This window comes from Mastigoproctus giganteus, chromosome 7 (assembly GCF_048544385.1).
Source record: "Mastigoproctus giganteus isolate SK-2022 chromosome 7, ASM4854438v1, whole genome shotgun sequence".
NCBI lineage: Eukaryota > Metazoa > Arthropoda > Arachnida > Uropygi > Thelyphonidae > Mastigoproctus > Mastigoproctus giganteus.
This window is the reverse complement of record NC_143581.1, coordinates 30,254,679-30,269,242: the sequence shown is the minus strand read 5'-3', so window position 1 is coordinate 30,269,242 and position 14,564 is coordinate 30,254,679. Positions and strand designations below refer to the sequence as shown.

Sequence of the window (14,564 nt, the reverse complement as noted above, 5' to 3'; positions counted from 1 at the left end):
ACCAATAGCTGCAATGCCTCACATGAAGTTATTCTGTCAGGCTGTTTGTTTGTTTGTTTTTTTTTTTTTTTTTTTTAGGAGCATTAGCAACTGAGGCCATATTGCTCCGGGATATGCGGTGGTCATTCCCTGACCTTTCTGCATCTTTCGTATTTAGTGGTGATGGGCTCGAACCCCCGGTCTAATCAAGAAGCATGTGATACGCGCTACTGCTCCTTCCCACCTGGCTACAGAGGCGATTCTGTCAGGCACAAGAATGTCTAATACTAAAGCTTCAGAATGCTAGCCTGGGACATTGTAGTCCTTAGTTTGTTTTCTACATGTGCTAGTTTTGAAAAGGCTCTTTCACATGAACAGCTTGTAATAGGTAAGACTGCAAAGCATGGAAGAGATCTGTAAGAAGCCTGGAAAATGGAAGACTGATCCGATTCCTTTAGCCAATCAAGATACTGGTGGTGTTCGATATGGTTTTGGAACTGTTTTCGTAGCATGCCCTGGGTCCTCTACTCAGAGTTAATCAATATTGTCTCCACTCATTGCACAATGGCATCGTCACTGTCCTTCCCACATGACAATAAAGTTTACAAATTATATAAGCCATTTGCAAGTCTTAATGAGGTACTTGAATTGAAGAGGAGTTCCTGTAAAACAAACTACATAAATAAAAAATGTTGTTAAAAAAAAAAAAATACAGAAATGAGTTTCCACAGCAGCAGTTAGGTTCTAATCAATTTTAATAGCAGCTGGAGTTGTCAATTTCTGAAAATGAATTTTATAGAAAACATTTATGGACAGTGCAACTTTTCAGGAACAAATTTTTATAATACTGAGATGGCTAAAAAACGCACAAGTTTATAAAAACAATATTGATTCATGCAACCTAATATGTCAGAGTGCATAATTAAATAAGACCACAGTGCACATTTATCATTCTGTTTCATTTCTGATTTGGATCTGTTAAAATAGCAGATCTAATTCTTTCAAAAATAGGTCAGAATGAAAATACTCATATATAAGATGAACATATAAACTAATACTCTTTAAACCTGTGAAAATTTCTTGATACTGTATTTTTAGAGACTATATGGATGCATAAAATCAAATTTTAGCTCTTTTATTATGATCTGTCTGTAAATTTTAAACAGTTGGCAATCCTGACACTGGGCTTCCACCTTAAGATGAAGATTCCTATTATAGGATGTAGAATCTTGTTAAGCTAGATCATATCCATCCACATAACATCTTGAATCATTGCATTATTTTCTCCTGCAACCAACACAATGGCATAGTAGTCTGGAGCCTCAAAATGTGAAAAGTTGAAATTCACCTCCTTATCAAACAACAGCTTCTTTCAACCATTTGCAATAATTATTAGTTTAACCTAGTTACACATGCCAGGCTTGTAGATTTCTTTTTTTTCCTGTTTCGCTATGTTCTCTTTCCTCTTGTGTATGCAATCTTGGTTTCCATTATCTTGAACACCACCACCATAACTTCTTTTATAAATGATTCCTTGCAGAGCTGCTTGAAGTCCATGATGATGATGCCTTAATCCATGGGTTGGATTAAAATATTAGGAGATAAAACAATACACACAATATTCCTACCCCTATTGCACAACTCTTCTGTATTAGAATGAAAAGGAGTTATTGACTGAAATGATGATGAAATCATCTAGTAGTGATGTCCTGCATAAGCCAAGCATTTTGAGCAATAACAAACTGCTAGATTGTCCGTGCAGTCCTTGTAAACCAGCAGCCTTTATTTAAACTAAATAAATAAATTCACAATGATTTGTCAAATAATTTGAGATATTAAAAAAAAAAAAATCAAAATCTATTTCTGAGTAAGTTCATTATTGTAAAGATCTATGACACGATCAGTTCTTTAATTTAATTCTCTCAGAGCATCAATTCTTTTCTTAGGTACTCAATCTCATCCACTAATCACTGAATTTCTGCTTCACTACCTCACTCAATTTGCAAAAAACATGCACAAAAGAATCATTTGTGACACTATTACATCTTATTAAAGACGGCTCTAAACTGAACCAAAGGAGAATTGCAGCAAATGCCTGCAGTAATTCTCCCCAAAGTTACACTAACATGAGTCATACTAAATTAACTGGATCTTGTTCTAATCATAGTTATGACAGTGGTTATGACTAAAAAATTTAAACTAAATTTACAAAATGTTACAATATTCTACACTACAATGTGATATACTCATTAAATGCTATTTATAACAAAATAAATTACTTTTTAAACTATTTAACACTAAAATTTTAAATACAGAAGTGTCACAGTAATTGGACTATATCAAACTACCGATTATTGTAACTTTTGAGGTACTGTCCTATGTCATAGCTACACATGGACTTACAGATGGAAGAAGTGATACTGCAGTTTAAAGGCGCCTCTGTAGCCAGGTGGGCAGGAGCAGCAGTGCGTAGCACACACGTCTTGATTAGACCGGGGTTCGAGCCCGTGACCACCAAATACAAAGGATGCGGAAAAGTCAGGGAATGACCACCGCATATCACCGGAGCAATATGGACTTAGTTGCTAATGCTCCTAAAAACCAAATAACAACAACAACTGCAGTTTAAGCAGTTTTGTTTTCATTTATGAAGCTCATAAAACGAATTAATTTAAGTCTATGTAACAATTCTCCTTTGTTGTCAAGTTCCTGTCTAGATGGTCCTGCTGCATTACTTCTTTAGCCAGTAGCTCCATGCTAAACAATAGTCACTAGCTGAAGAAGAATTGCAGTTATATGGCACAGCCTCGATTTGTTAAGGGGAGATCATGTCTAACCAATCTGACTACGTACTATGATGCAATAACAAAGGAAATGGATGCAAAAAAAATAATTTTAACATCATATACTTAGATTTTAGAAAAGCTCTTGATACTATTCCACATTAAAGATTGCTGTAAAAATTGGAGCAGTGTGACCTTAGGAGCAAGTTACTGCTATGGATAAAAGGCAGTTTAGTGGAGAAGGCAGAGTGATTATCAATGGGTATTGCTCTTCTTGGACTAATGTTATTAACAGAGTCCTTTAGAGTTTTGTGCTGGGCCTACTGCTGCTTTCAATACTTATTAATGATACTGATGAAGGCACATTAGGATATTTAAGTTTGAAAATGATAGCATTCTTACTCTAGCGTGCACGCATGCTCGCTCTTGCTCTCTCTCTCTCTCTCTCTCTCACACACACAAACACAAAGGGGCTATAAATTTAAATTAAGAAAAGATGGTTGTAGAGCAGATATGTGAAAATTGCTTCCAGCCAGAGGGTAGTTGATTGCAACAAACTTTCATTTGGTGTTGTGAAAATATAAATAAGGAAGAATTGGGCAAATTATTAGATGGATGGGTGATGTGGGAAGTGGATTTTTTATTGTTTTGCTGATGCTGTACAAGATTGCTTCCTTTGTTATGTCATTTTCCACTACTATGCCAGTCAATTGTTGTTTACATGTTAGAGAATATATGCTTTAGAATACTGCATTTAATACATAAAGTCATCCATGCATTTACTATATAAAGACTGTTGTTATATCTATATATAGTATACAAGTTCATACATAAAACTTCATATCGGGTATCCTGGAACCAGGAGTTTTAAGATTTGCACTTAGATACTGCTGTTGTTTGGGTAGTGCTAGAGCAGACTAGAAGAAAGCAACAAGTATTTTGCAGGGAAGAGATAAGGGATACCTTAAATAATTTTATTTAGTAAACCACATAGTTCGAGCTAATAGATGAGTATAATGTATATCTATTAGCCTTCTATAACTAATATGTTTATAGTAAAAGTGTGAGCCTTGATTTGGTTATTTATAAGCTAATGCTAGTCTAAACTGTGATGATGGAATACAACTACCATTCCTATTTCAATCAATGGGTCAAGAAATAAATGTTCAGAGTATTCTCTTTTAAAGGTAGAAATTAGTAAAAAAAGAGGAAGAGAATTGTAAAAGGGTAATCTGCAACTATGAAGTAATTGTGTTAAGTCTGATGTCCAGAGGTAAGCAGGTTTTCATTATATACATCCATGCATCTATCATTATGCTAAAGGATATTGGAATTTTCAAAGGAAAAAAAGTTAAAACTCTATAAAAGTGGCCAACCTAATTAACTAGTGTCAGAAGCTTTATTCTAAGCAGAAGATTAATGAATTGTGTCACTTAAAGTATCTTAACGGATCAACTCTTTTCATTTACGCTTTGTATTTGATTTGATTTGATTTTTTTGGTGCAAAAACAACAAGGTTATAATGCATCAGGTGGGCAGGAGCGGCAGTGTGTAGTACACGCTTCATGATTAGACCAGGGTTCGAGCCCATGACCATCAAATACAGAGGATGCGGAAAGATCAGGGAATGACCACCGCATATCCCCAGAGCAATATGGCCTTAGTTGCTAATGCTCCTAAAAACCAAAGAACAATAACAAAAATAAAAAAATAAATATATGAAGACATATCAATAAATAAAAATCAGTATAAAGGTTAAAAAAAAAAAACCCTATATTTCATAAATGTGTGTATATATTAATCGATTTTAAAAATTTAAAAACTGCTGACACATTGTCAGTTAGTGTATGGCTCAGTCAGATGGGTAAAAGCGGTAAAATTAGTATTTCTAAAACTGGTACAGTCAGATAAAATACTTTGAATGAATAAAACAGTGTCCCATTGCTCACACATAGGAAGGTCAAAGCTTTATATATGAGTATGCCCGAAACGGTAAATGTTTGGCACCAGTAAAGCATTAGCTTAAGAATTAGCAACTTTCTCTTGTAAAAGAAATAGTAATCTGTAATCCAAAGTGGAAACTTGTAAGGTTTGTAAATGTGATCTTGTTCTCAAATATATTCAAAATTTATTTTTCTAAAAGAAGTTACCTTGTGCTTTATTTCCTTTTTTGGGATAGAGAGAAAATCTTTAGTGATAAAAATGAACCATTTTTATACTTGTGATGCTTTGTGAACTCAAAATTAATGCCAGTTTAGATCTTAGACAGCTGTAAACTGTTATAGACATTCTTTCTTATTGAAACTTAATACATGAATTTCAGTGGCACAGATGATTGCCATCTACTCTCTTTCTACCAAACTGTTCATATGTAGACATACTGCCTTACTTGTGCTGTTTGGTTTCTAACATTGCTTTATTACAGGAGATTAGGTGAAGTGATATGTTGATTCTTCTGTCACTTGAAAGGCCTTATTTTGACAAAGGAAATCAACAGGTTTCACAAACAACATATATGATGTAAACAAAGGAGAAAATCCCCGCCACATCTTGCACATATCCAGTTACACTTACAGTTTAGAAAAGAGTAGGCAACATGTACACCTAATTAAGTGCTCCAAACTGCAGTATAAAACAATCCATAAAATAGATAACAATACTAAGTACAGTACTTAGTATTGCTAATAATACTAAATATAGTACCATGTAAAGTCTATAATGTCAGCAGACAAAGGTATAAGCTGATGCAAACATTTTAATTTTAACAGAATTCTTGATCTACTTACATGATTAAAAATATAAACACCTAATAACAGAATAGTAATAGAGGCATGTGATGCAAGAAAGCAAGTGTATGAGCTTATATAGCATTAGCCAAAAAAAAAAAAAAAAAAAAAAATTGCACAACGATTCCCTCTAAAAGTTTGTCCAGTTCTTCCTTGAATTTATTTAAGATATCAACTTTCACAATGACAGATGGAAGTTTGTTCCAGCAATTAACCACCTGCTGGCTAAAGGCAAATTTCCACACATCTATTCAACAGCTGTCTTTCCTCAATTTGAATTTATGCCTCCTTAGGTTCGTAATCTGAGCAAGCGGAAGAATCCCATCAGAACTGAGATTGTGCTCAACCCACATTGAAGGCCTTATACATCTCAATCAGATCACCTCGCAGGTGCCTAGTCTCCAGCTGCTGCAATTTGTAGAACTTAAGCCTCTCTTAGTAAAAGGACCCCTTTGTTCCCCTCACCAATCTTGTTACCCTTCTCTGTACATGTTCAAGCAAATCTACATCCTTCCTAAAATGAGGCCTCCAGACCTGTACACAGTACTCAAGGTGCGGCCTGACCGCTGCCTTATACAAAGGGATAATCACTTCCTTTTCCCTACTAGCAAAATTCCTGTATATATCATTGACAAAACCCCATGACCTGCTCTGGCAGCCTGCCTGCATTGCTCAGAAAACTTTGTATCTGACTGCACAATTACTCCCAGTATGTTTTCATTTTCTACCACCCTAAGTGTAGTACCAGTGTTGGTATGTTCCTCTGGGGTTACTTCTACCCATATGCAGTACTTTGCTTTGTCAATGTTAAACTTCAGTTGCCACTTCTCAGCCCATCTGTCCAAATTTTCTAGATCGTGTTGCAGTAGCACACTGCCATTACTGTCATTAACAACCCTGCCAACCATAGTATCATCTGCAAACTTTGACACTATGCCTGATATACCTTCAATGATAAAAATAGTTTTTATCAAGAATGATAAAAACTTTATAGAAACTAACCTCAATACAACTGTGAAAATGGTGAACAGTTCGATCAGTATCCCTTATCTTGGTGTTCTTCACCAAATTGATAGGAGTGGACAGCATCAAACAGCTTACAGGATGAGATGTGACGTTGAACTTTTTTTCTTTTTTTTTTTGTAATGAACCAACGTCGAGCCATGATGATGAAGAGGTTGAAGAAATGTACATCGAAATTGAGAGCCTTCTAGATGAGCAGAAAACCCACTATATCATCATTATGGGAGACTTCAATGCTAAGGTTGGAAAGAGACAAAACATCGCAGAAAGGGAAACTATAGGAAATTTTGGAATTGGTGAAAGAAATGAAAGAGGTGAAAGACCTTTGGAATTTGCAGAATCTCGAAGAATGTCAGTAATGAACACTTTTTTCAAGAAAAGGGTGAACAGAAAGTGGACATGGAAGAGCCCAAATGGATTTACAACTAATGAAATCAACTTTATCCTCACTAATAGAAGATATATGATGTTACTGTTCTGAACAAGGTAAGTGTTGGAAGTGATCACAGAATGGAAGGATTTTTTTTGTGATAAAAGGGTAGGAACAGACCTTTCAACTTAAGAGTGGAGAAAAAAATGGTTATGAGCACCAGTCTTTGCATAAATTACCTTTTCCAACACTCTCTCACAGAAAAAATTGTCCTTGCTTGTAATAGACCTAAAAGATAACTGTTCAACAATCAGCATTCACTTAATATAATTTTGATCTTAACTCATGAGGGGGATATGTTATTTCATTTTTTAAAAATTCAACCAACAATATCCATATCTCCTGGTATGTTTTACATTGTTATGTCAGAAACCTATTTCACTAAACTAAATCATACTAGTAGTATTTTTACAAATTATCTACCTAATAAATAGTGACTTTTATAAATAGTGACCTAAGAAGCTTAAAGAGTATTTCAGTATTTAAAAACAATTTCCTAATCTATAACAGAGGCATGAAAGAGATGATGGGCAACTATAAAATCGAGGGTTTTGAGTCAGACAATGTTAACTACAAAATCATTTTGTAGTAAACATTTTTGTAATTAACCAAGAAAAAGTCATTTGACATTTTCTTGATTTACCGGAAATGTGCTTATAGCCCAAGCTAACTTGCAAACTACTAGAGAAATACATTTCTATGACATAATATGCATTGTTATTTCTATAAAGTTAAACTAAAGTTGTCTCAAAACAAAAATTCAATTTTGTAGTTAACACTGTCAGACACTTAAGCCCTCAAAATTTTGGAGGTTGTGGTTAAGAATATGATACAGGACCAACTAAATAAGAATAGTATCTGTAAGGGATTACAGCAAAGGAAAGTGAAAAAAAGAAAAGAAAGAAAATAATAATGATAACAATTTTAAGCACTAAGTAGATATATTAGTAGTGGCAGATACAAGAAAGCAAGTTTACACAGCATCAGACAAAAAAAAAAAAGCCAAAGCTTCCCATACCACTGTCATCCCTTCTACAGTTTGTGTAGTCCTCCCTTGAATTATTCAACTGTCCACCTCTTCAAAACAAAATGGGAATTTGTTCAAACAAACACCTGTTGACTGAAGGCAATTTTCTGCAAATCTACTCTGCAATCATATTCCTCAATTTGAATTTATGTCCCATCACATGTGTAATGTGAGCAAGAGAAAGGATTCCATCAGCATTGAGTTTACTCAATCTATTCAAAGCCTTAAACACCTCAATCAGATCTTCTCATGGATGCCTAGTCTCCAGGTGCTGCAGTTTGCAGAATTAAAGCCTTTTCTAGTAAGAATATCTTTTTGTTCCTCTCACTAATCTCATTGCTCTTCTCTGCACCTGTTCCAACAGATCTACATCCTTCTTCAAATGAGGCCACAAGACCTGTATACAGTATTCAAGGTGAGGTCTAACCATTTCTTTATACAGTGGGATAATCACCTCCTTATCCTTGCTGGCAAAATTCCTGTATATCATTGATAAAAACCCATCAGCTGTCCTGGCAGCCTGTCTGCACTGCTCACAGAATTTCATATCTAACTGTACAATTACCCCCATGTCTTTTTCATTCTCCTTGCAAACCCTGAGTGTGGTACATTAATCTAGGATTACTGCTTTCCATATGAAGTACCTTGCATTTGTCAATATGACACTTCAATTGCCATTTCTCAGTCCATCACCTTAGTTTGTCTAGATCTTGTTGCAGTAGCATACCCTGATTACCATCATTAACAACCCTGCAAACTTTCATATCATCTGCTAACTGTAATACTGATATGCCTTCATCAATATCATTAATGAATATAGAAAACAACAACAGACCCAGCACCGAACCCTAGGGGTGCTCCACTAATTACATTAATCCAAGAAGAGTAGTACCTGTTTATAACTACTCTGTCTTTTCTCATTCAACCATCCCTTTATATCCACAAATTAAATGCCACACAGCTTCAATTTGCACAACAATCTTGTTACATGTAACTGCCCTCATACAGCTCATTATGTGTACTAAAAAGTAAAAATCACATACCACTATTGTGTTTTTTTTGTTTAAATAAAATCATTTCAGAGGTACATCAATGACCCTTTTAGAATAAACTGAAGATAGGGAACAACTTTCCCACTGAGAAAAAAAAAAGCTAATTATTAGGCAAAATCTAAATGGAAATACTTAGTATCAGTATTGGTAATAGTACAGTAGAACATCAGTTATCCAGAATAATTAATGTCAAACCTCTTCGAGATAGCAAAATTTTCCAAATAATCGAATGTAAGGTTATTATCGAATGTAAATTTAAATAGCATGAAAAAAAAAATGAATTTATTTAATTTAAAAAAAAAATAATAATAATAACTTATACATAAAAATTTGCACATTTATATATGTATATATATTCGGATAGGTATTTTACTGCAATTTTTTTTGCGGAAAAAATTTACAGTAATTTTTTTGCGGAAAAAATTTAAAGTAATTTTTTAAAATAATATTCTAGGGTTTTTTGTGACTTTTTTTTTTTTTTGCTGCTAAATCTCTCACGTTCCTTAATAATATCAATTTGATTATATTGCATTCTTCCTGGTTTTCTGCCCATTTGAGTTGTGTTTCTTTTCGTCGACATTTTACTGATAAAAATAATGAATCGCACAGTTTCGGGCAGATGTTATTCTTACCCAATCTGGAACTAAATTAAACATAATATGAAATGAAGAGAACAAAATATGTCGTGGAAAATTGGGTTCACGGAAGTGAATAAACTCTATCACTCATGGTTTCCGAGAAAACCCCTAGTCCTAATCTAACATCGTGCCAGATATATGAGGTAAAAAAACAGATAGAAATACTCTCATAGCATAATAAATGTGTCTCAAATACCACCATTAATAAAAAGAAGAAAATCAGCCTTTCAAATTATCCCGGATAACTGACTTTCCGGATGACCAACATTCTACTGTAGTTGCAAATGATGTAAGGAAGCAAAAAAAAAAAAAAAAAAAAAATATATATATATATATATATATATATATATATATATTAACACTTCATCTATCCAGCCCTCTAATAATTTTTCTAATTGTTCCTTCCACAACACCTGATGGAAGTTTGTTCTAACAATTCATTACAATTTTTTGCACATCTATCCTATATTCAACCTTTTTTATTTTTGCCCCTTATGTGTATCATCTGAGAAAAAGAAAAGATGCCAGCAGTGTCTTATTTAATCAATCCAATTAAAGCCATAAACACTTCAATCTAGTCCAATTTTAACATTTCAGCCCAATACAATACAAAAAGTCCAGATGACATATAGCCTAAACCTGAAAATAAGCAGGATAGACCCTACTGCCTTTCAACTGAAACACCCTGTATATATGTGTGTGCATGTGTAAATTTTCATTTTTCATTTAAGTAAAGATAATCACAAGTGTAACAGCTTAATGGTAATTTATGAACATTACATTTTAACTTTTAGCAACTCATGGTAGTGTAATTACTGAATTGATTAGTAGATAAGTAAACAGTGACTAATGAATTACCTGCCCTAACTACATGGAGACTGGACTGACTATAACACTGCTAGAAGGAACAAAAAAAAAAAAAAAAAAAAAGATTTTATGAGATATGATTTGAGTATTAATTTGAAAATAACCTATTAAATAAGTCACTGGCATGAGTGCATTTTGAATAACTATATGGTCAGGAGGCTGAATCTCAAGAAAAACTGAGATTCTAAGAGTCCAAAGAAGGGTGACTTGTCTGGTGAGAATAGGAATAGCAACATTCATGAGGAGATTAAAAGGATGTGGATTATGAAGTTTGGCAACTAGACGTCTTTGGGAGGAGAAGCAAATGGAAAAATTGTAGAAGTTTCACATTGAAATGGGACATAAATACAAATTATTGACGAAAACTAATATACTAGGTTTCAGGAAGTTAATGTTCATGTTGTCATACTGCACAAACTTTGGTAGCCAAGATCAGTAGTCTAGCAAAATTTAAGAGGAGGCTGGATCAATACCCTCTGGTAACAAGAAGAGAATGATCAGTGTGTGTGTGTGTGTTTGTTTTGTTTTGGCTGATGTAGCAAGTGAATAGCTGCTTTGCATCTTTTGGCCTTTGATAATAAAGTACTCATATACGACATTTTATGTACGAGCAGTTGGTTGAATATTTATCATACATTCAAAAAATACAACTAATTATTGCCATAGAGGAAAGAAAACTACAGGTGTTGTGATACGTGAAAAACAGTCGAAACTAGTAATTTACTTTTCCATTGGAACAGCTAGTGACAGCATTTAAATGAAATATTGATTTGGCTAAAAACTAAACATATCTTATATACATGCTCGTAGTGGAATTCAACTAACATTTAGGAGCTAACCTACATAAGATATAATACATGTCCATACATATTGCTCGTGCTGAAAAACCTAAACTGTTACAGACAGCTTTTCACTAAGCTAGGATATATATCCTACTTTTGTGAATAAAAAAAATAAAACCATTACAAGTTAATTCTGTGGATATATTCCTTATTAATACACTATAGTCACTGTCCACTAGTGGTTGCTAGCTAACTGGTTTATGAACAGTTGCTACTTGTCATTCCCTAGTGTTACCCAATATCCAGTGAATATTGAGTAAAAAGCAAGATAGAATATATCAAGAATATTGCTATTATGGGCATTGCATCAGGCATCCAGGTAAAATTTACTTATTTTTGCTGATTGCAATAAAGATATTATATGGATATTATATCTGCAAACTATATTGAAAGATTTTCTGAATTCCTTTGTTTGACAATTATATTTATGGGGAATGATTTTAATCACAATTTCATGTGTTGAAACAATTTTCTGAAAACCTGGAATGACTATTGCATTTTACAAGCATTATAAAACAGCTTAAACTAAAATAACTTTTGTGATGTGTTATTTAACTTTTGTGATGTGTTATGTTGACTTGCCATAGATGAAACAAATTGCCCACAATATACAAGGGGTGATAATTTAATTTGTAGACTGATGCAACATCTTAACTGTCATCATCTGAATCTTCTGTGAATTTCTCCTCGAAATACTCTCCCTTGAACTTTACACACTTTGGCCACAGTCGTACCAAGGCATTAATTGCTTCTTGCAAGCCATTTTTCAAAAGACTGTGAAGTGCTTCCGTTGTGGCTCTGTGAGCATCGTTGTGTCAGATGCAAAATGCTTGCCTTTCAGAGCTTTCTTCAGACATGGAAACGGGAAGAAATCTCAAGGGGCTAAGCACGATGAATAAAGGGGATGTGGTAGAACCTCGGCATCTATGACAGTGATCACTGCCTGCACAATGTTAGCCACATGGGGCCTAGCATTGTCTTAATGGAGAAACCACTTCACACCAGAAAGTTTGGTCAAACTGGAATATGGCTGTCCTACCAAGACTCATTACCAGATGCTTCACTCATCTCTTTAACTGTTTCCAATGCATTTAAGCCCCATCTGACACAATAGGGAATCACATATCGCTGTTCAATCTGTATGTCCGACATGACACTTGCTTCAAAATGACTGTCAGTGACACGCGGCTAAAAAAAACTCTATTCATGCAACACTAGCTTGACAAGTACTGGCATGTACACACAGAATTTTCTCAGTAGTGATCAGGGAGAGTGATCGTAGCGGCAGTTATGGAAAGTTCATGTGGGAAACATAAAACCTTGCACCAGACCATGAATTAAATAATCGCCCCTTATACTATACACAAGAAGCAGATTATGAGGCATAAAGCGCCATTTAAAACAATCATATCAATGGTATACAAAAACTAGCATACAGAAATATATTAAAGAGCTTAAGCAAATTATAAAACCTGCCATCTGAAACTCACATGACCAGAGATTTCTCAATTCTTCCATAATGAAATCACAACTCCAACCAATTTACGAAACTCTTACCTAAATCTAAATAAATTACATCTATTTATTACATTTTTTTCTTCTTTTGTTGCTCCAACACATAAAGAAAACCAAACATTCACAATTTTGGTAAACATTTATTAAACCTCCGCATCTCAATGCTGAACAAGTCGTTTACAAAGCTTACAACTTAGTTAGTGCATACCTATAATTTAGACTTTTAAATTAAAATGCAGACTAGTGTATAATATTTTGACAGATAACAAATAAAACTAAATTTACCAAATGCAAATAATGAATATATCGTATACAACGAAAATTTGATACACATTCACAAATCATAATTATACGGATTTCCTGTTATCTGATGTTATAAAAAATCATCAAAGGAAAAGAAATCCAGATAACTACAATTATTTGGAATTCCTTTCAATGAATGGAAGTTTTAAAACCACATGAGTTATTTAAACAATAGAGAAGAAATTTACTATACTACATTTACCTTTTACTACAAATTTTCTTTAGGTTGCAGCTGTCGACTTCGACGTCCTCTTCATGCTCTTTATAAGACACTACTTTTGAGCGCTTTTCCTCCCTCTCCTCCTCTCTTTCTCTTCTTTTTCTTGCTGCTAGTACATCTAATCCTAGAAGGGAGTGCCTGGGAGGAAGAGCAGGGAGTTTAAAAACTCCATCTGATTCAACTACTACTTTCGGTTTTTTAATAACAAGTCCACCCACCTGATCCTTAGAACCCTCAAGCCTGTGAATAGAGTCCACTTCTATTTCCATTTTAACCAAAGTGTTAGGGAGTTTTTTTTTTTTTGTTCGTTTCTTGGGTTTTCTGTATTTTTAATTTCTACAGATACTTAAGAATTCGTGATCCATCTACGAGAATCAATGTACGTAAATCCTGCTCGTATGAATAAGAATTTAATAAATTAACCAAAATTACTTTAACTTACTAAAATTCTGTGATTTTTAAATGCCATTACATTGCAATGGATACCATGATACAATTACATTCGAAACATCAACGAAAAGAAAACAGGTGATGGCAACCATAACTGAAGCATCATTAGCGTCCCCTGGTGTCGGATATTCTCGTATTATTCATTGTGAAAAAAGAAATACTATTTTAACGAAATTAAATATTAAGAATACACCGACGAGCCAAAAAGGTATGACCGCGAGTTGTTATGCAAATCGAAGCAAGTGCAGATGAACTACGGCTGATGCGCTGGTCGGGACACGGTATAAAAAAACACCTGATACTGGGCTCCGTTAATCAGTGTTACTCGTTTTTCAGATGAGAAAGGCGAATTTGATAGATGCCAAATTGTAATGGCCAGACGACTGGGGCAGAGCATTTGCGAAACGGCACGGCTGGTGGGATGCTCACGGTCACCGGTGGTTAGAACACTAGGGTGCAAAACTTAAGGACCAACACTATTTCTAAAGGTTAACAACCACAAAATCTTCACTTATGGTACTCTTTACTGATGACAGTAGATCCAGTCTCAACAGCGATTTTGGACGCAAGCTAATCTGGCGAGAGGTTGGCACACGGTATCACCCTGCAAACATCACTGAAAGGGATCGATATGGCGGTCGAGGATTCT

The 14,564-nt window shown here is 34.4% G+C and overlaps 1 protein-coding gene across 1 annotated transcript in view; it reads right to left on the bottom strand.

Annotated features, from left to right (window-relative positions):
• Prp16 (ATP-dependent RNA helicase l(1)G0007) overlaps positions 1–13,907 on the bottom strand; it is a 226,447-nt gene extending 212,540 nt beyond the window's left edge. The window contains exon 1 of the mRNA XM_090377598.1: positions 13,448–13,907. Within this exon, the coding sequence (XP_090233724.1) occupies positions 13,448–13,734 (287 nt within the window). The 5' untranslated portion in view covers positions 13,735–13,907. The remainder of the gene's footprint in view (positions 1–13,447) is intronic.
• Between the last annotated feature and the right edge of the window lie 657 nt (positions 13,908–14,564).